The sequence below is a fragment of the Molossus molossus genome, unplaced genomic scaffold, assembly GCF_014108415.1.
Source record: "Molossus molossus isolate mMolMol1 unplaced genomic scaffold, mMolMol1.p scaffold_m16_p_16, whole genome shotgun sequence".
Classification (NCBI taxonomy): domain Eukaryota; kingdom Metazoa; phylum Chordata; class Mammalia; order Chiroptera; family Molossidae; genus Molossus; species Molossus molossus.
Genome location: NW_023425351.1, coordinates 47,138,220 through 47,160,180, shown reverse-complemented (window position 1 = coordinate 47,160,180; position 21,961 = coordinate 47,138,220). Strand labels below are relative to the sequence as shown.

General features: G+C 36.3%; 2 protein-coding genes across 15 annotated transcripts in view; both read right to left on the bottom strand.

Annotated features, from left to right (window-relative positions):
- RIMS2 (regulating synaptic membrane exocytosis 2) overlaps positions 1–21,961 on the bottom strand; it is a 513,935-nt gene that overhangs the window by 32,376 nt on the left and 459,598 nt on the right. The gene's annotated exons all lie outside the window — the stretch shown is intronic.
- LOC118631743 (RNA transcription, translation and transport factor protein-like) lies at positions 10,777–11,529 on the bottom strand. Its single transcript, XM_036264308.1, has one exon. It carries the CDS (start codon positions 11,527–11,529, stop codon positions 10,798–10,800), a length of 732 nt encoding a protein of 243 aa, XP_036120201.1. The 3' UTR covers positions 10,777–10,797.

Below are 21,961 nucleotides of genomic sequence, written 5' to 3'. Positions count from 1 at the left end.
AAGGGAATCTGTTGTAATGCTTCTCCTTGACCACTGCTTTATAACTTGGATTCTTCTGTTTGGCAACTCCTTCTACAACTCAACCTCCTAACAAAGTAGCATTTCAAATCCCAACCTCCTTCCTCCTACTTGACAACAAATTGTGAAAAGACATTTGGGTGGAGCCACAAGTCTTGATGCATGATGTACAGTTAGAAAGTAATCAAATATGCATATATGTTTATATTTTATACTATATATATTTAAAATTTGGCAACACCATTCAAAAACTTTTCTTCAAAAATGTTTCTTTATAGTCTAGCCATCACTTACCACCAGCATTTGGACATAGAGAAATCTGAGTACCTTTATTTTGTTATATGTTAGTTATTCTTTGATCTAACATCTAGAAAAGCCTTTGCTTCATGATTCACTGTTATAAGCTATTAATTTCATTGTAAATACTACTGTATTTCACACTATGAGGGCAGCATTTTACAGGTCTTCCAACTGAAACAAAAATAAAACTTTATATCTTAATTCTTATATCTGAATAAACACTGAAAGGCACTTTTTCAAGGACAGTGAGAGGACCATGACACAGGCCATCAAATATTATTTATGATGATCATTTACTATTGAGTAATTTAAATTATAACTAATAATATTATATTATTAGATTCCATCTACATATCCATTAGGAACACCCTAGACTTGATTTTATAATTTAAAGTTTTATTTTTAATTTTACCTCTCATGTTCCCCCCCAATAAAACCTCCTACTCTCTATTAGCTAGCTCTGCAGGGACAAAGACCTGGGTTATCCATGAGGGAAGGATGGGCTGGGTCTAGCAGAAATAGTTAGGCAGCCCCAGCTCTTATTCCTCTTCAAACTAGATAAACTCTGCGACATCAGGCCTTCATACCTACTTTTGGGTCCCTGGCAGACATTTCAAGTTCATATGCCTATTTTTGTTCTGAGACTATTAACCTGATTATCTTTTCAACAGATATGTGATTTTAGGCAAGTCATGTAATCTCTCTGTCCCTTGATTTGTTTCTGAAGAGGTCAGATTACTTCTCTGCACAGTCCATAGAAATGGTCACTGAGCTCACTTCCAGCTTTAATAGTTTGCAGCTTTTAACTTTCTGCTTTTTTTACATACAACATTAAGACAGTCCCCACTTTCTATCCCCCCTTGTAAGGGACAGGAATACATGTAACTGTCTGGAAGGTTGGCCTCCTTACTCCTTGGGCATCTCCAAAAAGCCTGATATGTATTTACTTATCCTTACTGAGTAGACACGAAGGCACAGTGGTTAATGGTGTGAACTCTGAAATTAGACAGGCTTGGGTACATATCCCAGCCCCTCTGCTTCCTCACTATGTGACTTTGGGCTATTACTTAAATTCCCTCTCTCAGATTTCTCTTCCATAAATGGGAGATAATAATGGTAATTACCTTATCGGTTGTTGTGAGAATTATATCATTTAATAGTGAATACGCAGCTCAGAAATTCCAAGTCATTAGCTCCAAATCCCTCTATCTCCAATTAAAACTTGTACTCTTGAAATATTGCTAACATTAGGCTGGTTTTAGGATTAAAATAAACTGGTGGAATAAATTTGTCTTTCAGAGATATTTTCATTTTCAAACAATATCCTTAACTATAAATTGGTGAAATTTCCAGCAGTATTAAAAGTGATATTAAAAATATCAAAGCAAACTTATCAAGGGATTATAATTTGGAACTGGTAAATTTTCTGATACAAACAAGCCTCTCCTGAAGTTCTTGCCTAGGCTCAGTTCTCCTGAGTTCTAACTTTGTTATAGCTTTTCTATTTCCTCTGAAACCACACACAGATTTGTCAAAAAGACCAAGAAATTTCTTTAAAATCAGGTGTTTCAGAGGTGAAGATTGAGAGGTTGAGGTCAAGTTTTTATCAGACATTTATATATTAGAGTGCTATCTGCGCACACATTTTTAATATATTCAAATTCACCAATACTGTCCATAGAAATTTAACACCAACCTCTGCAACACTCCTCTGAGGCTGTTGTCCCATGGACTGAGAGGTTCTGGTTCGATTCCTGGTCATGGCACATGCTTGGGTTGCAGGCTTGATCCCCAGTAGGGGGTGAGTGGGAGGCAGCCAATCAATTAATGTATCTGTCTCACATTGATGTTTCTATCTCTCTCTCCCTTCCTCTCTCTAAAAACTCAATAATGATAAAAAAATATATATATATAAAAAATAAATAAATTGCCCTGGCCGGTTTGCCTCAGCAGTTAGAGCATCGACCTGCGGTCCAGAGAAACCCAGGTTTGGTTCCCGCTAAGGGCACGTATCTCGCGTGCAGTTTGTCCCTGGCCCTGGTTGGGTCGTGCAGGTGGCAGCCACTTGATGTGTACTTTTCACGTCGGTGTTTCGCTCTCTCTCTCTCTCTTCCTCTCTCTCCCTCCCACTCTATCTAAACAAAAAATGAAAAAAAAGAAAGAAAATAAATAAATAAATTTTAAAAATGTAATATTTACAAAAGTTCTGACTTTTCCCCTAATGTTGAATATCTAAACAGGTTCACATATAGGATAATATACAGTATATTTATGTCTATTTAAATATAAGTTCATTTTTAAATAACTGCTCACAGGTTTTATTTCATTTAAGTGGTTAGATAGAGTCGGGATAGATTTATGTCCCAAATGATTTTGCTCTATTTAGTTGAACATTTTCATGTGGGTGAAATGGAAGGCAAAGTATCCTTCTGCATCAACTACTGTCATATTGACTGTGGAGAAATTCTGTAGGTGTAGGAAGGATCAGTTTATAACACTTCAACTTGGCTTTGCCTCTTCCCTTACTCAACTGAGAAGTAGCTATAACCATTCTCCATATAAGTCACCAAAGCAAAAACTTAAAGTTTAAATGCTTCAGAAGAAATTTCTAATGGATTAATTGTTTCAATTATTTCACATAGCACAATCAAAATAAAAGGTACAGTTTCTAGTTGCATGAAAAATAACTTTTAAAACTTGTGATGAAAATTCAATACATTTTTCATGGTCCTAGCTTTCTCTCTTAATTTAGAATTCATCTGATCATTTAAATAGGTTTCTGCATATAAGCCTTAATATATTTATGAGATATGACATTACTAACAGTTTAAAAAATGCACTCCTTCAAAAACCCTTTAACATCTTTTCTAATAGAATTTCTTTCTGAATATAATAGCCATGCATTACATATTTAAATTTGTGGCATTAAAAAGGTATGCAACTTTCAAATTCCCAAATTAATTTGTTTCTGGTAATAGAACTTGATTATTATATTAAGAGTGCCATTACTATCAATGTTTCCTAGTTTCTAGGCCTGGTAAATCATTTTGGATTTGGGGGACTGGGAAGAACAACAATATCCGGAAGATTTAAAAAATGTCTTGAGAAGGCATTAACCTTCTCAAGGTTAACCTCAAGGCTAACCTCAGGAAGTATAACCTCTGTCCATTAGTACACCTTTCATGAAGGCAATCAGTCAGCACTTCTCCCCTATGTATTTGGGAAAGATGCTTCCCAGCCTCCTGTTCTTCCAGGAAGCATCTTAAAGTGCAGACACTATCCTTTACATTTCATTTCATACATGTTCCTAGTAAACTGAAGAAAACGTATTGTGATTTATATCTCTTAATATATGACCACTTTGTAGGTATTATGGCTGAATTGTGTTCCCTCAAAATTCAAATGTTGAAGTTCCAGCCCCTAGTACCTCAGTAACTAATTGTATTTGGAGAGAAGGTTTTGAAAGAGGTGATTAAGTTACGATGAGGCTGTTAGGGTGGGAACCCTAATCCATATGATTTGTGTCCTTATGGGAAGAAACTTGGACACATGAAAGGACACCAAGGATGTGCAGTGCAGAGAGAAAAGGCCTCGTGAATAGGCAGCACCAGGCTGGCTATCTGTGTCAAGAAAAGAGATCTTCCAGCTTCCCAAACTGTGAGAAAATAAATGTCTGCTGTTGAAGCCACCCGGTCGGTAGTATTTTATTATGGCAGCCCAGTAAAGTAATATAATATGCTTCGAGATAAATTAAGTTTCCTATAATCTTTAGCTTTACATTGCTTTCAAAAGCTCTCATCAGTCTCTTTTCTAAAAATCTAAGTAATTTACATAGCATTATTTAGATCTATTCTACATTTTGAGAACACTGTATACAATTTTGCTGTCCCAATAAACCATGTCTCTTTCTATCATACAAGTTTAGCTCTAAAGTGGTTTTCCACAAATCAAATGGTATTTTCTAATTACTTCTGCTGTTTAAAAAACTGGTGTTTCTATACCAGTGGTGTATATTAGGCTTCCAGTTTAAATCACAGTGAATTATTTCTAAATGTAGCCTCATAAAAAACATACTTGTCACTACATTTTTAGATATATAAGACTTTAAGTTTCTTAAGAGCAGACATTTATTTTTTGATATTTTTAGAATGTCCAGGGCCTGCCACACTGATCAGGGCTTAATTCACTGCCTACTTCTAAGAACACTATTTTCTGGTAAAGAAGCTTTCATTCCCAGCTGGCATACTCTAATTCTTATATCATTGTTGTTTAAAAGAAAATATTTTAAAATTAAAACTGCTAATACTGGCTTCCGTGGTAAATGTGAATGAACCATCTGACTTCTATTACTGTGAACTGTGGCTTTTGGAATTGATTTTTCTTCATTAGCATTCTAAATCATTACTCACAGATTACATTTTCTGATATTTAAAATGCTCTACAAAATGCAATTATAGCCTATCCAATTCACCCAATAAATAATACCTCAAACACAGCTTTCATACCTCCACTTACTAGAACACAAATCAAAATTCTTTCACTTTATCACCTAAAGTGTTTAGTTCTAAAAGCCTAGATAATTTTTTTTTATCCTCACCCAAGGACATTTTTTGCACTTATCTTCAGATAGAGCGGGAGGGAGAGAGGGGAAAGAGAGAGAGAGAAACATTGATGTGAGAGAGACACATCGACTGGTTGCCACCCACACAATCCCAACTGGGGTTGAGACAAACTGCAACCGAGGTACATGCCCTGAGCGGGAACTGAACCCGGGACTGTGTGGTCTGCGGGCAGACGCTCTAACCGCTGAGCCAAACCATCCAGGGTGAGCCTAGATAATTTTTAAAGCACCGAATACATTAAAAATAAACTGTGTTACTTAACTGAATATAATAGAAATGTAAAATCTTGCATTTCTATAATGTCAATCCAACATCTTCATTTAAACCTGTGATGTTGAGTTCTTTACATCCTTTAAATGTTCATTTGTTTTCATGACCATCTCCTTCTCCTAGACAGCAAATTGAAGTTAATTAAAGTTTATTTTGAGAATATTTTGAGAATTTTGTGATAGATCTGGAATAATACAGAAGCCCTAAGTGTTGTTTCTAAATGAGTGTTGGGAGCACTGATCTACCTAGCAACTTAAAATTTCCATAAATCTAAGTATGTAATTATGATGCTAAACCTATGTCACATATTTAAAAAAAAGACAAAGCAAATGTATTTAATTATGTTCTTAAAATTATTTCAAAAATTTATTCTTATGCTAGGATTAAAACTTTGTCTCAGTATACACTGGTATGGTTTTAAGATAGAAATGTGGAATCTAATGGACAAAATAAACTGATGAATAAAACAGGTTCTGAGGTATGGATGCATGGGACAGACTGAGATCACAGAGAGGAGGAGAATGGTGGTGGTGGTGGGAGTAAGGATTAACCAAAGAACATATAAGGACATGTGCAAAGCCCATGGGCACAGACAATAGTGTGGGGAAGGACTGGGGTGCGGTGGGGGCTGGGTGGAGGGGGGCATCTACAATACTGTCAACAATAAAAAAAATGACTATTGATGCTGGTACCAACTCAGGTTTGAAAATACATATGGTAATATTTCTTCTCAGTTACTAGTCCTCATGCCCTGGCCCTGGCACTCTTTACTTGGTGTGAATTCTTCCACAACCTGCTTGTTGCCATTTTTACCTCCAGTCCCTCCCTTTTAATCCACCCTGGACATTTTTGCCAGGTTCATTTTCCTGGAATAGTTTTTTTTTCTAAGAAAACAACAAAGAAACAAACTTTCAGTGAGTTGACAGTAGAAATCTAATCTACCAATTTTGGAATTGAGGGCTTCTAATTCTAACCAAAAGACGTTCACAATTTTATTCCCACTTTTTAAACACATACAGCTTTAATCGAGCTTTACTACATCAGTCAGTGCCCCCCAGCACACACACACACACGTGTGTGTGCGTGTTTGTGTGTGTTTATTGATTTTCTAGAGGCAAGGAAAGAGAGATAGAAACATCTATCAGAGAAACACTGATCGGCTGCCCCCCGCACACCCCCTACTGGGGATCAAGCCCACAACCCAGGCATATGCCCTGACTGGGAATTGAACCAGTGACCTCTTGGTGCATGGGAAGACACTCAATCCACTGAGCCACGCTGGCTCCAGCACACCTATTTATGTCTCATTTCTTATTTGTCTCCTGTTGTGTCCATCAGTAGGATTTGGAATACATCTTGTCCAAAGCCTCCTGTCTGCTATGGCAGAGCCATATGCTACCTCGACGGTTCCTTTACTGTGGGGCTGGAAGCTATTTGATTCCTCAAACCTTCAGCCTCTGGACCATCAGCATCATGACATAGTTTCTAGTCTGACTTGGAATATTGCCATTTCTATGTGATTTCTCTAGTCATGCCCATCCTCACTTCCTGTTACAAAGTAGGGCCCAGGTTCATCACACCTCTCTTTACAGCACACTGTGGACTGCGAGTCAGGGTCCTCAGGAAGAGGGCCCAGCTCCGCAGCATCTCCAGCATCATCTGGTTCAAGTTCCCTTCCTCACAATCCTAGGCTTATGAATTCAGGGTCCCAGCAGCCTTGCAAATACAGAGCCTGTTAAAGACGCTCTATGTATTGGTCACAGAATGTTATCCTGCATCTTTGCTTATTGATATACTGCTCATCCTTCAATATTCAGATTAATTCCTCTTCAACCTTTACTTTCCAATCTATCCTTCATGAAGCCAGATGATCTATTTAAATAGCAAGTGAGTCCATGTCATTGCTTTACTTGAAAACTTTTCGGTGGTTTCCCCTCCTTTGGCCTCTATCATTACCCCTTGCTTCTCCCTGTCTCTCATTCTTAGGTCCAGCAATACCGGATTGCGTGTTACCCTGCACGTTCCAGACTACTTCTTACCCTGCTACAGGTATGTGAGGGTAGAGTTTCTGGAATGCCTTCTTCCCTCTTTTTCTCGTACCTAGACATCTTCTACTTGTATGTTCAGGTACCTCCCAGGGAATACTACCTAATCTCCTCAGATAGATGTCCCTCTCTGAGATTCAATACATCTGGAGTCTGTTTTTACCACACAGTATTTCAGCTATATTCTAATTATGTTCATTCATTCACTGATTTCATCAAATAGTTATTAATACCTGTCATGGGTCAAACACTTTTTGTGCCATGTACTAGATATTCAATAAATGATTTTGCTAATGAATGAGTGACTATACTCCACTGAACTTTAAGAGGAAAACTGTTATGTTCTATTTATTTGAATTTATTTCCATTCACCCTCATGTCTCCAACCTATTTATTGAAGGAATGAATGATGTACAATTTTACATTGGGCTGGCTCGTGCTAAAAAAGGAAACCAAAAGCTGAACTTAAGATCTTTAAAAAAAAAATTCACATGGATATTTTCATAATAAATTCCAGGTTTCATCTCAAGAAAGATAAGGTTTTATATTGAACTCAAGTGAAGTAGATGGAACAATACTTTTGTTTTTAGTGATACTCATATGTGGCAGTAGCTGAACTATTTATGTATTAGACAATACATTTAAAGTGGAAAAAATAAAGATTTTTATCTTCAACATTTTTTATATCAGAAGGATAAAGAGATACTACTGTTTAAATAGCAAGAAATGTTTTCTTTATTTTAAAATTTAAAGTATGCATATTATAATTTTCCTATCAAAACAGATTGTTATGCTCTCTTATATTGGAATTTCTTAATCTCAAATGTTATGAAGTGAGTTTTCCTTCTAGTTGTAACATAACATTACAAAATAATTCAGAATAGCACTTTACCTACCAGTTTCTCAAAGTATGCATTTTCAAAACATTTCACTTAGAACCAAATAGTGTACCACCAGAGATATATTATATCACATGGAACAAATGGTCCTATCATTTCAATGCAATACTGTTGGTCCTTGATTTCCCCATCATGACTGATAAATGCCTGTTCACTATTGCCTGCAACTGAAAGAACTTTTACCAATGAATTAACTTGTCCACAAAAGAATCTTGTAACTGTATCAGCACCCCAGCTTCTTTTTTATAGTAAAGCTATATTTCTGACTCATATTTTAACAAAAATTTTCATTAAGTTTAATTCTGGGAACAAACATTTTTCTAGCATAACTGCTTTTCTTGGGAAACAAATTTATTTTCTAAGTCATAGGATAATTTACTTACATAGAATTTTGCATAGATCTATGCTGATTGGCTGTAAACTAACAAAATTTTCATTGCACCATTTGCTTATTATTAACAGTTTAGGGTTAAAGACAGATTAACGCAAGATAATTTGCACTTAGATAATAGTTTCTTTGGAATGGCTAAAGCTTCTAAATAATCTCTTCTGGCTTTTAAGTCAGATGTAATTTTCAATACACTTCGCTGTAAACCTCTTTATCTTTTGGTCTTAAACTCTATTATTTCTTGGAAAAGCATAGAACTCACTCTAATATGCACTGTACCTCAATATACTAAATCTTCAATGATCTGTAATCCAGTGTTCTGAGACACAATTTATAAAACAGCTGAATTAGAAGATTATTTTTCACCACAAAATTATCTATGAGGTAGAGTGTGCTGATTCATAAAAATGGGAATTTACAAACAGCTATATTTTTGCAGGAGTCTATTCATTTCATAGGCAGAAGCTGTGACACAACCTTTACAAAGATAAGACTTGAAATGATAAGTGTCACAAGAATAGAGATTATGAATCTATTTACCGAGTACATTTTAAAAATTTTTAATTTAATTTTTTTTCTATTAATTTATTTTTGTTACAGATGTTTCTCCTTTCACCCCCACTGACAACCTCCTCCCGATTCTGTCCCCTTCTCCCCAACATTGTTGTCTATGTCTATTGATTATGCATATAAGCATATAACTTCTTTGGTTTATCTCTTCCTTCCCCCCCTATGCCCCTCTTCTGAGGTTTGTCAGTCTGAACCTTACTTCCATGTCTCTGGGTCTATTTTTAAAAAACAGATTACATTTTTTAGGTAGCAAATAATGAAAATCAGAACCTACTAAAAGAGACTCCAAAAAAGAAAGAGACAAACTGTCTCTTCTGGTCCTACTTAAGAAATGACTGCATACATTGCTTGATTAATACACTATATTACCTACTGTTTCCCACCCCAACAGAGGAAGAGATTAAAACAAACTCACAAACAGAAAAGAAAAAGATTAAATGTAACATTCCTCAAATGTTTGAGAAAGGGAGATAATGGAACGCAGCACAACTTAAAACCTGGTTAACAGCAAATGCATCTTTCTTAATTTTGATGGTGTGAGATGATCTGAGAAATGATAGACCTGTTAAGTACCCTAAGAAGTCAGTGTGCTCTCAGGCTGCTAAAATAGATACATAACCTCAAATCCACAGGAAGGGCAATAGCCCATTTTGTATTAATACAGTCACTGCACACTTAGAACCTCACTCACATTCAGGGCTACACTTGAGAAATACAGACAAACTTGAGTACATTTGGAAAATTAGAATCAAAGTATTTGGAGGCTTGAATAGTAAAGACAAAAATAGCAAAGACTAAAAAGAAAACGCAGGCAGGACATCAGAACTTTCTTTAAAAATATGAAAAACTGTCATATAAGAGTTACATGAACCCTAAGAGTAGAACTAGACCAACGGATAAAGTTACAGTGGCCCAGATCCAAATCATAATCAAAGTATCCTTATCTTTAAGTAGTGAATTCCTTGTCACTACAAGTGTTTAGCATAAGCCAAGGACCCTTGAGGATGATATAAGATTCAATCATTAAGTAGGTAATTCGATTTGATGGTTCCTTCCAGGTCTGGTATTCTGTAATCTCTGAAGCAGTGGTTAATGACTTTTTTCTTTTTAAAAATAATTTAAAAGTAATTCCAATTACAGTTGACATTCAATGTTATATATTAATATATCACATTAATAATATTATTATATAATTAAAATAATATTATATTATATTAATTATTAGATTAATCCCCCAGATAAATCTAGTACCCACCTGATACCATAGTTTTTACATTATTGACTATTCCTATGCTGTACTTTACGCCCCCATGACTATTTTATAACTGCCAATTTGAACCTCTTATTCCCTTAACCACTTTTACCCAGCACCCCAGCTCTCCTCCCACTTGGCAACCATCAGTTTGTTCTCTGTATCTATGAGTTTGTTTCTGTTTTGTTTGTTCATTTATTTTGTTTTTTAGATTCCACATGTAAATGAAATCATATAGTAATTTAGTCTTTATCTTTTTTTTTTCCTTTCCCAAACTTTATTAAAGAAAAAGAAATGATGGTAAATCTCTAAAACAAGTTAATTTTCTGGGATTCTTCCCTTGAAAATGTGGTGTTTGATTTCAAAACACATACCAGGGTGTGCATTGTTCCCAACTGTACTAATTAGGCAAGAGGCTGAAATCCTAAAATGTTCATCTTCCAACTTTTCCCAGTCTGTGGTCTGTCTTTGGATCGGCAATAATTGCCAGAACAGCTACTATGGCTTCATTAATTTTTGTCTGTAGGTCTCTGAGCTCTTCTATATGCAGCAATCTCAGAATTTGAGCAGCTTCATTAAGAACTGCATCTCCTGTGTCAAAACCAAGAATATGCTCGTCTAGAGCAACAGGCAATCCCTCTTTTGCTTGACCTGCTTTAGCAATTACTTCCTGTGTCAGGCGCTCTTGGACCAAAATGCGAATTGCCTTAAGCATTACCAGGTAATCATCATGACACTGAATCTGAAGGTTAGCCAAAGCCATTACACCAGCCTTAAAATCAGGATTATTAACATCCAAGTTGATCAATGGCTCTGCATCGTTAGCTGCATTGACAGCATTTTTTGTATTATCAGCTACCAAGTCCTTGTATTTTTCAGCATTATCTCCATATTCAAGTCTAACAGCTAAACCAAGAAGCCAGTCAATTGCTTCTTGTCGATCTTGAATCTTGAAAGGACAGTTAACATCTGTGAGATATTTTTCAGAGAACTTGGGCCAGTCACTGCTGTGGATGTTTCTTAAATTACCTCTGTCTGCAATCTTGTAGTGTCTGATTTTCTGGTCTTCAAGCCATACAATAAAGTTTCTAAATTCTGTTTCATCTTTGCAGTTGAAGCCCGCAGGGTTGTGGTAGTCGAGGGCCGTCAGCTTGCGTCGGAACATGGTCCTGGCTTCTCGCTCTAGTCTCCCAGGCTTCGGCCCAGAGCAGACAGGGGAGGAGCGGCGGGCATCGGGCAGGGAAGGTACTGGTGACGCCTTTAGTCTTTATCTTAATTCACTTCACATAATATCCCTTAGTTCTACCCATGTTGTCGAAATAATAACTTTTTCCTTTGTCTTCAGAGATTCAGATTAAAAATTGGCTTGTTTCATGATTTAATAATAAAAACACATACTACCTAAAATTATAATTTTGTAGCCATTATTAGCATTTTGGGGAGAAGTAAGCATTTGCTGATTGAATCTTATATCATCTTATATCAAGGGTCAATGACTTATGTTAAACACGTCCAGTGACAGGGAATTCACTCCTGAGAATATGTATATTTTAAATGTGTATATATATTTGAACTATATGCATTTGGAATATGTATATTTAGAATATATACTTGGAATATATATGTGGTACATAAAGGCATATATACATATTTGGAATATATACATATATTTGAAATATATATACATTTTAGAATATACATTAGAAAATCCCTCCCTCCCTCGCTTCCTCTTTTGTTCCTTTCTTTCTTTTGGTGATTTCATTCTTTTGGACCTCTAGAGAAATAATAGGTTCAGTTCCACAGTAAGAGGGTATCAGATATCAGAAGTAAAGACAAGCACCTAAGTGAGTGCACAATTCTGTTATACCAGCTCAGGAAGATGTACCAATGAATGACCTAATAACAAAAGCCGAATAATTAATCTTCCATCAGAGACCTAAGTATTTCAACCAAACAAATGAATATCATGCTGCCAAATAAAACTTTAAGAAATACACAATGTGTTGCTTTTAATGTTAAAAGCAAGAGATTTAGTTTTCAAGTAGGTACATATCTAAATAAAAATAGCTACACTTCTATGCTAGATGTGACCATGGTGATAGAAAAAAAAGACTCCAGCTTAGATTTATTTTCTAAGGCTGTTATAACTCCACATTGATCTTTCATGAACAGCAGGAAACTATTCACCTGTCACATCACTATGTTCCTTGAGACTCATTCTTAAACACTACAGATTATCATTATTATATTGTTCATAATATAAGCACTGAATAGAAATTCTCACAATGAAGAGGTACTAAACCCAAACAACACACCAAAGGACAAAGTGCCTACATGAATTCTTTTGGAATTTACAAGAACATATATTTTCCACACTTCCAGCTCTGCAAAAAGTTTGCCTCATTAAGTCTGTGAAGAAAAGGTAAGAATCATATAACTTTTGCACAGACTACCTTTTCTCCAAAGGCAACCATTTGATTTCCTCTGGGAAAGCATATTAAAATCACATGACTTGAGACTTGAGATGAGTATTATGGCTTTGTTCCATTTCTCCATCTACCAATACTCTTTCATCAAATTCTTCTTTTCCCCAGACCTCCCTGTGGAGATAGGTTCTTTCTTCTATTTTCCTTCAAGGTAGTTTTTCCTTTGAATAACATCCTTTCATAAACTTTGGGAACACCAGCAGATTGCTGGAATCATGCTGGCCTTTTTTTGGATCCTAACTTGATCCTGGAACAGGTAAAAGGCCAAGGACATGGAATATCAAATATTCTCTAATGTAGATAAGGAAAACAATCTGGCCTTATGTGGAAACCTTTCTGCACTGCAAACCAGCAATCTATGTGTAGGTAAGGCCTAAATGAACAACAAGGTGTAGGTGGTGGAAGGCATTAAGGCCACAGGCTTATATATCCATGAAGAGCCCTTGGAGTTCTGAGCATGGAATAACATTGGTAGTCAGCCCTATAGACACAGGGAATTAGTACTTCTCCCCTACTTTTTCTGCACCCCCTTCTCCCTAATCAGGCAATGCTAGAAGTCAGACTCCTGTAAATAGAAACAGACTCATAGATACAGAGAACAGACTGACAGTTGCCAGAGGGTAGGAGGTTTGGGGGACTGGGTGAAAAAGGTGAAGGGATTAAGAAATACAGATTGGTAGTTATAAAAACAGTCATGAGGATGTAAAGTACAGCATAGGAAATATAGTCAGTAATATTGTAATAACTATGTATGGTGCCAGGTGGGTACTAGAAATATCAGGGAATCACTTTATAAAGTATATGATTGTTTAGTTTGAAACTAATACAAAATAATATTGAATGTAAGCTGTAATTGAAAAATAAAATAAGAGTGGTAGAAATAATTATAACTAAGTAATTTTAGTGAGAAAGAAAATAAAACACTTTAAATTTTAGATATAGATGATATCATTTAAAGTTTAAATGACAAATCTCTTTAATTTCTCCTTATATTTCCATAGGCTCTCTTTTAGTATAATGTTTACTATTTGCATTAGTGAATTTTGCCAGAATTTGGGCTATAGATCCAGACAGATCTAGAATGAATGGCCTTTGGCCCTTTGGAAATAACACCTACGTATTATTTAGTCATGTTGAATTAGTCTTCATTCTAATCAGAAAAGAAATGAAGACTTAAAATAACAGCTTTGAAAGGTTACAGAGATCAAGGATAATTAAAAATATATACACAACCCACTATTACCAGGAAGGAAAACCATAAAAGTTTAATAAATCAATTTTGTTTACTATGAAATGTAATTAATTCCTCACTTAAGCAAGATTTTATGCTTTATTTCCAGTGGTTATTGAATTGAAATTAGGTTCCTGGCATGAAATGTAAATGTAACTAAAGAAATCTAAACACATTTTCATTTACTCATGCACATAAAAAGATATAATCAAGGCAATTATGTTTCACACAAACCAGGATTCACACTGAAAATATTTTACTACTCACCAGTTAGAACAGATGCTAGCTAGTACTATTAGTATACCCCAAAATAACAGAAGTAAAACAAAAAACTTTTCCACAAACCATGACTCTTCTGTTGATTTCTTCTTTATCATAAACCTTTGCTAGAATTTGACTTCTTAGCATGATACGTATGTGTGTACATATATATTAAGAGTTTCTAAACACAGTACTTCCATGAATCTCAGTTGACTTCATTACTTTCACAAATCAACCTTTGATTTACTAAAAATTTCTAGAAGTATATCACATTATTTAATTTTTTACTGACTCTTTTAGGATTAACCGAAATAAAATAAAATAAAAAGTCATTCAATAGCAACTACTTATAGTCACAATAAATTTTATTGATCCATTTGGAAACACTTTCCAACATAGATTAAAAGAGAAATCATAGAGACTTAAAACTATAGTCTGTGAGGGCTCCCTTCCTCTTTCATGCTATCTAATAAAAGTACTGTGTTAGATGTCATGTAGGTAAAAGAGTTATAACAAATGGTGTTTTCTCTCTATAAGTTTTAAGTCTAGCTGGGTCATTAGTATGTCAAATTACACAAAAATACACACAAGGTTAAGTGTAGATACTTTAAGAATAACAGTTTATAGAAAAGATAAAGGCTTTGTACTTGAGAAGCATATTACCTAGTTCAGTATGAGCAATCTAAGGAGAGTGTAGACCTTGAGAAAACACAGGGCCTCAGAAATAGCACGCCTAAATTTCATGTCACAGCGTTGTTTTAAAAAAATCACATTATATACATTTTCTACATACCCAAGGCAGAGTACAAGTTATGACACAGATAGCAAACTGATTCTTTTTTTTTATCCTTTCTAGATTAAGCCCATACTTCCCAGAAAGATACTTCAATACCAACTAAAGAATCAATAGTTTTCTCCTTGTAGATCCCTATAAGACTGCTAGGACATTTGATCAAAAATATGTTGCTTTCAGAGTGTTTAACTTTAGTTTAGACTTTTTTTTTTATCCTCACATGAGAACATTTTTCCATTTTTTGTTCTGATAGAATGGGAGGGAGAGAGAGAAAGAGAAAGAGAAAGAGAGAGAAACATCGATGTGAAAGGGACACATTGAGTGGTTGCCACCCGCACGATCAACCAGGGCTGGGGACAAACTGCAACCGAGGTACGAGCCCTTAGTGGGAACCGAACCCGGGTCTCTCGGGACTGCAGGCCGATGCTCTAACCGCTAAGCCAAACTGGCCAGGACTTTAGTTTAGACTTTAAAAGATATACATATCTGCAGAACTTTGACTACTTACTGTTTTCCCCAAAGTCTTCTAATGGTAAAAATACATATAATTAATGAGACTATCAAATACAGACTATAGATTTGACTGTATAACACCTCATTAAACTTAGTTATGCTAAAAGTTACGGATCTCACCTCCAACAAAATCATATTCTTTTATATTTGATGAGATGTTCAGAATGTAATAAGGAATATATGTATATGTATATGTAGCATTTCCTAATAATTAGCTCTACATTCCCCGAAAACTCAGATATTTGTCTTTTAAAAAAGTTAATTTTCAAATAAATTTTTTTTCATGCTGTTCTGGAAGCTCTGCATTCAGATGTAAATAATATTTTAGTATTCAAAATTGTCTTATTTAAATGTCAATCTTATTAACCTTAAAAATCAGTAGAAGAGTTTTACCTTTGTTTCTATTTACTTACATAACTTTACAAAATATATGAGTTTACTTAAGAAGGATAAATGAAAAAAATGGTAAAATAAAGTAGAAAAAAGCCTGGACAGTGTTGCTCAGTGGTTGAGGGTTGACCCATACACCAAGAGGTAGTTGGTTCGATTCTTGGTCAGGGCATGCCCAGGTTGTGGGCCCCAGTGGGGGGCATGCAGGAGGTGGGCCAATTGATGTTTTCTCTCATCAATGTTTCTATCTCTCTCTCTCCCTCTCCCTTCATCTCTCTCTAAAAATCAATAAAGAAAAAAATTTTTTTAAATAAAGTAGAAAAAAGCATGAAAAAGAATAAAATGTAAACAAGTAGAAATACACTATTATAAAGTCCTTTTTCATTGTTATAGTTGAAATTCAAATTGAACTTTGAACTTCTTAGCAGCCAAGGTCATAGGGAGTATAGAATTAAATGATTAGACAAAAAAACATATATCAAATCTTCCACAGAAAGCAATCCTTTTGATAACTTACTTCTTTGGAGAACTAGTACACGAAAGAGTTTATTTTGTTTAATTGTCCTCCATCAGACAGAAAAGAACATAGGGCAGCAGAAACAATTTTCAATATGCAGGAAAAGTTGTAGTTCCTTCTGTATTTTCATGGATTCATTTTTAATGACTTCATTTATTTCTCCCTGAGGCTTAACAGAAGAATGTGCTTTTAGCTACAACTCTTCCATGACTTATATTAAATAATCGTTAATATTTGTAAACTATTTATAAGGTACCTTCTCATACAATTTATAATCAGATCCTCATATGAAACCATTGAAATGGATTCTATCTCCATTGTATGAGGAAGCTAAGTCTCAAGAAGCACATCTGCAAAGTGGTAGAGTCTAAGCTTGTGCTGTCCAATGTCATGTGGCAAATGAGCATTTGAAATGTGGCTGGTCTGAACTGAGATGTGACATAGAGGACTTTTTAGGATTAACCATAGAATGCCAGGTTTCAAATACTTGGTACAAAAATTTGAATGTAAACTATCTTGTTAAAATTTTTATTGAAATATTTATTAAAATAGTTTGGATATAGCGGGTTAAATAAACTATATTACTAAAATTAGTTTCACTTGTATGGGATTGCTAGAAAATTTAAATTTATAGATGTGACTCACATTATGTTTCTTTTGGACACACTCTTCTAAAGTAAATCTCGGAGGCCTATTTAACTCTTTCCCAATATCCTTTACCCTTAATATGCATATCAATAATTTTATTTTGTCAATCAAAGATCCTTTTTGTAAAATTTTCTCAATTATCACCTTTGGTAGTTGTTGCTTTCATCATCTATGCTATAAATCATACTCTATGTCCCTCAAAGTTAACCCCCAGTTGTACAAAAACATTAGGGACACTTCAAAATGATCATAATAATCACACTATATTTTATAATCATGATGTATTTCAGGTCTGCAAGTCCCATTAATGCCATGGTACCGCTTTATTTTATTTTATTTTTCTTTATTGATTTTAGAGAGAAAGGAAGAGAGAAGGAGAGATAGAAACACTGATGAGAGAGAACACCGACTGGCTGCCTCCTACATGCCCCCCTCTGGGGATTGGGCCCACAACCTGGGCATATGCCCTGACCAGGAATCGAACTGACGAGCTCTTGGTGCAGGGGTCGATGCTCAGCCACTGAGCCACACTGGCCGAGCCACAGGTACCACTTTATATTAAAGCAATTCATCTCTGGCTAGACCACTGAACTTTATCACCCCCGAATCCTTCTCTCTTTCATTGCCTCTTTCCTCTTCCTACCACATCTTTCACTTCACTTACTACCACCCAGCTAGTTTGGAATGGTGTCTTCATGATTCAGTAAAAGAATGGACCAGAGATACTTAAAACAGCTAGGAAGGTCATTTTAGTCCTTAATCAATCCACTTAATGAAAAATGCAACTACAGATATGCAACTAGATATAAATGAGACATACAACTGAATAATCAGAGAAAAGTGTTTTGTCTTTCTTCCAACTCTGTTTTCTTAAAAGCACATGCTTACAATTTAAATTTGAAGATGTTTAAGTATTTTCCAAAGTATTCAAAAAAATATTAATTCTAAGGTATACTTCTTAGACAAAAGATTACTTGGTCAAAATGAGTCAGGGAGACACTACATATTGTATTTTTCTTTTGAAAAGTCACAAAGCACATAAACATAACAAAGGACTTTAATAAATTTATAAAAAGTTTATTTAAAAAAATCTACATATTAAAATTGTTTAACTCACATTTCCTATACTTATTTGACCACAAAACACCATTTTTCTGTTCAACATCTGTTGGCATCTAAAGATCTGTGGGATACACCTTGGGAAAATGCTACTTAGATGAGAAAACTTTTCATTTTCATCATGTCTGATAGTGCCCATTTTTAAAAAGAAACTCACTTAAATGAGAAAAGTTGGACTGCCACAGGCACAGATGTTCTTAATAAATATTGCTTCTGATAACTTTGTCCTTGTTCCTGTCACTTTATTCATTCATTTTTAAAATTTACTTTTTCATGCTTTTGAAAATATTGATAGCTGGAAACAGATCTGAGATTGGCAAAAGACCCAATGCCATGTAAATACATTAAGTAGTACAGTGACCTTAAAGAGCAATGAATCATACATTCAAGTTTATGCTTCAAAGAACTATGAAAGATAAAGTAAAAATAAAAATTTTACTTTCTTATTTGACAACATGACTTATATAATGCTGATTTTGGGTTGAGAAAGGAAAAACATATTGCGTCTTCTCCTCTCTCTTTCTTAAAAAGCAAAGAGTCATATTGATCCGTTTTCAGGGAACAAGTGCAATATAATTTCCAAACATATCTCAAGTCACTGCTCCAATTAATCTGCAGTACATCTGAGCAGACACACCTTGAAAGGACACTTGTAGGGAGAGAGAAAATTATTTTCAGAAGATCTGAGGTTGTATTTAGAAAATCTAAAGGGAAAACTAAGTATAATTAATGAGAAAAAAAGTATTGCAATTAATCAGAGGTCAGGAAAATGGCCTCATACAAGATTTAAAGCACTATTTAAATCAATAATTTAAAAAATATTAAAAATAACCAGTTAGAAAATGTAACATAAAAAATATGGTATTTCCGACTTCTGGTCAAGATGGCGGCATAGGTAACATAGTATCGTGTCCTCCCACAACCACATCAAAGTTACAACTGAACTACAGAACAACCATCATTCAAAACCGCCTGAAATCAAGCTGAATGAAAGCCCTATAACTATGGAATTAAAGAAGCAGCCACATCGAGACTAGTAGGAGGGGTGGAGGCAGATGGGCCGGTCCCACACCCACCTGTGACAGATAAAAATCAGGAGGATGCCTTGGCTGGGAAGGTCCTCCCCGAGGACTGAGGGATCCCCATCTCACACCAGGCACCCCACTCAGGGTTCCAGTGCCAAGAAGAGAAGTCCCCATAACTTCTGGCTGGAAAAACCAGTGGGAACTGAGGCTCAAGGAGGCTGAGGTGGCTGGGGCCCCAGGCAGCTCCTCTTAAAGGGCCAGCGCATGGACTCACTCCCTCTAAGCTTGGAGGGGAGGCAGCTCAAGGGGTGCCAGAGACATACAGGAAGAACTGAGCTGTTTGGCATTGGAGCAAGGGCTGGAGCAGGGGCTTTCTCTGGGACAGACATGTTGTCAGAGGCCTTTGTTCCTTTGGTGAGCCCTTCCTTGGGGCAGCAGACAGCTGCCATATCTGGGACTCCAGCAACCTGGCTCACACTGGTTGCCCCGCCCTGGTGATTCCTTGAGGCACCACCCCACCCAACTGTCAGGCCCACCCAAGCTGTTGCCAGTTGCTTAAACATAGGATTGGCCTGTCTTGGCTTGTGCTTCAGGTTTTCCTAAATTCTTTCAAACAAGCAGCATCTGGTCTCAGCTAGCCCCATACCTCTCATTAATTAATACATAGAAACAAACACAGGGAGGTAGCCAAAATGAGGAGACAAAGAAACGTCCCAAATGAAAGGACAGAACAAAACCCCAGGATAAGAACTAAGCAAAATAGAGATAAGCAACCTAACAGATGCTGAGTTCAAAATACTGCTTATAAGGATGCTCAATGAACTTAGTGAGGACCTCAGTGAACTCAGTGAGGGCCTCAAGAGCATAAAAAAGGACCAGTCAGAAATTAAAGATGCACAGTCAGAAATGAAGGAGGAAATGAAATAAAGAATAATTTACACAGCCCTGGCCGGTTTGGCTCAGCAGTTAGAGTGTCAGCCTGCGGTCCGGAGAGACCTGGGTTCGGTTCCCGCTAAGGGCATGTACGTTGGTTGCAGTTTGTCCCCAGCCCTGGTTGGGTCGTGTGGGTGGCAGCCACTCGATGTGTCGCTTTCACGTCGATGCTTCTCTCTCTCTCTCTCCCTCTCACTCTATCTGAACAAAATATCGAAAGATGTCCTCGGGTGAGGATAAAAAAAAAAAAAAAAGAATAATTTACACAGATTCAATAGTAGAGTAGGTAAAGCCAAGAAGCAAACCATTGATTTGGAATATAAGGAAGCAAAAAACACCCAATCAGAACAGCAAAAAGAAAAAAGAATCCAAAAAAATGAGGAGAGTGTATGGAGCCTCTGGAACAACTTCAAGCATGCCAACCTTCACATCTTGGGGGTGCCAGAAGGAGAAGAGAGAGAACAAGAAATCGAAAACCTATTTGAAACAATAACGGCAGAAAACTTCCCTAACTTGGTGAAGGAAACGGACATACAAGTCCAGGAAGCACAGAGAGTCCCAAACAAGATGAACCCCAAGAGGCTCACACCAAGACACATCATCATCATCAAAATGCAAAAAGTTCAAAACAAAGAGAGAATCTTTTTTTAATTTTTTATCCTCACTCGAGGACATTTTTCCATTTTTCGTACAGATAGAGTGGGAGGGAGAGAGAGGAAGAGAGAGAGAGAGAAACATCGATGTGAAAGGGACACATCGAGTGGTTGCCACCCGCACGGGCCAAAGAGAGAATCTTAAAAGCAGCAAAAGAAAAGCAGTTAGTTACCTACAAGGGAGTTCCCATAAGACTGTCAGTTAATTTCTCAAAAGAAATTTTGCGGGCCAGAAGGGAGTGACAAGAAATATTCAGAGTGATAAAAAGCAAGAACCTACAACCAAGATTACTCTCTCTTGCAAAGCTGTCATTTAGAATCAATGGCCATATAAAGAGTTTCCCAGACAAGAAAAAGTTAAAGGAGTTCATCACCACCAAACTGTTATTTTTTCTTTTTTTCATTTTTTGTTCAGATAGAGTAGGAAGGAGAGAGAGGAAGAGAGAAAGAGAGAAACATCGATGTGAAAGGGTCACATTGAGTGGCTGCCACCCACACAACCCAACCAGGGCCGGGGACAAACTACAACTGAGGTACGTGCCCTTAGCGGGAACCGAACTCGGGTCTCTCTGGACCGTAGGTCGACGCTCTAACCACTGAGCCAAACCGGCCAGGGCACCACCAAACTGTTATTATATAAAATGTTGAAGGGTCTTTTTGAAGAAAAAGATAAAATATATGAACAAACAAAATGGCAATGAATACATATCTATTGACAACTGAATCTACAAACAAAATGAACAGGCAGAACAGAAAAATTCTCATAGATACAGAGAACATTTTGTTGGTTGCCAGATGGGAGGGGGGTGGGGAAATGGGTGAAAAAGTGAAGGGATTAAGAAGTACAAATTGGTTGCTAGACTGACAAACCTTAAAGGGAAAGGGCTTGGGGGGTGAGAAGAAATAAACCAAAGAACTTATATGCATAACCCATGGGCACAGACAACAGTGTGGGAAAAGGCGGGAGTGGGGAGGAGGGAGTCAATGGGGGAAAAATGAGGAACATCTGTAATTCAACAATAAGGTTA

Excerpts from the sequence above, each read along its gene's own strand:
- LOC118631743 (XM_036264308.1), bottom strand. The coding sequence starts at position 11,529 with ATGTTCCGACGCAAGCTGACGGCCCTCGACTACCACAACCCTGCGGGC.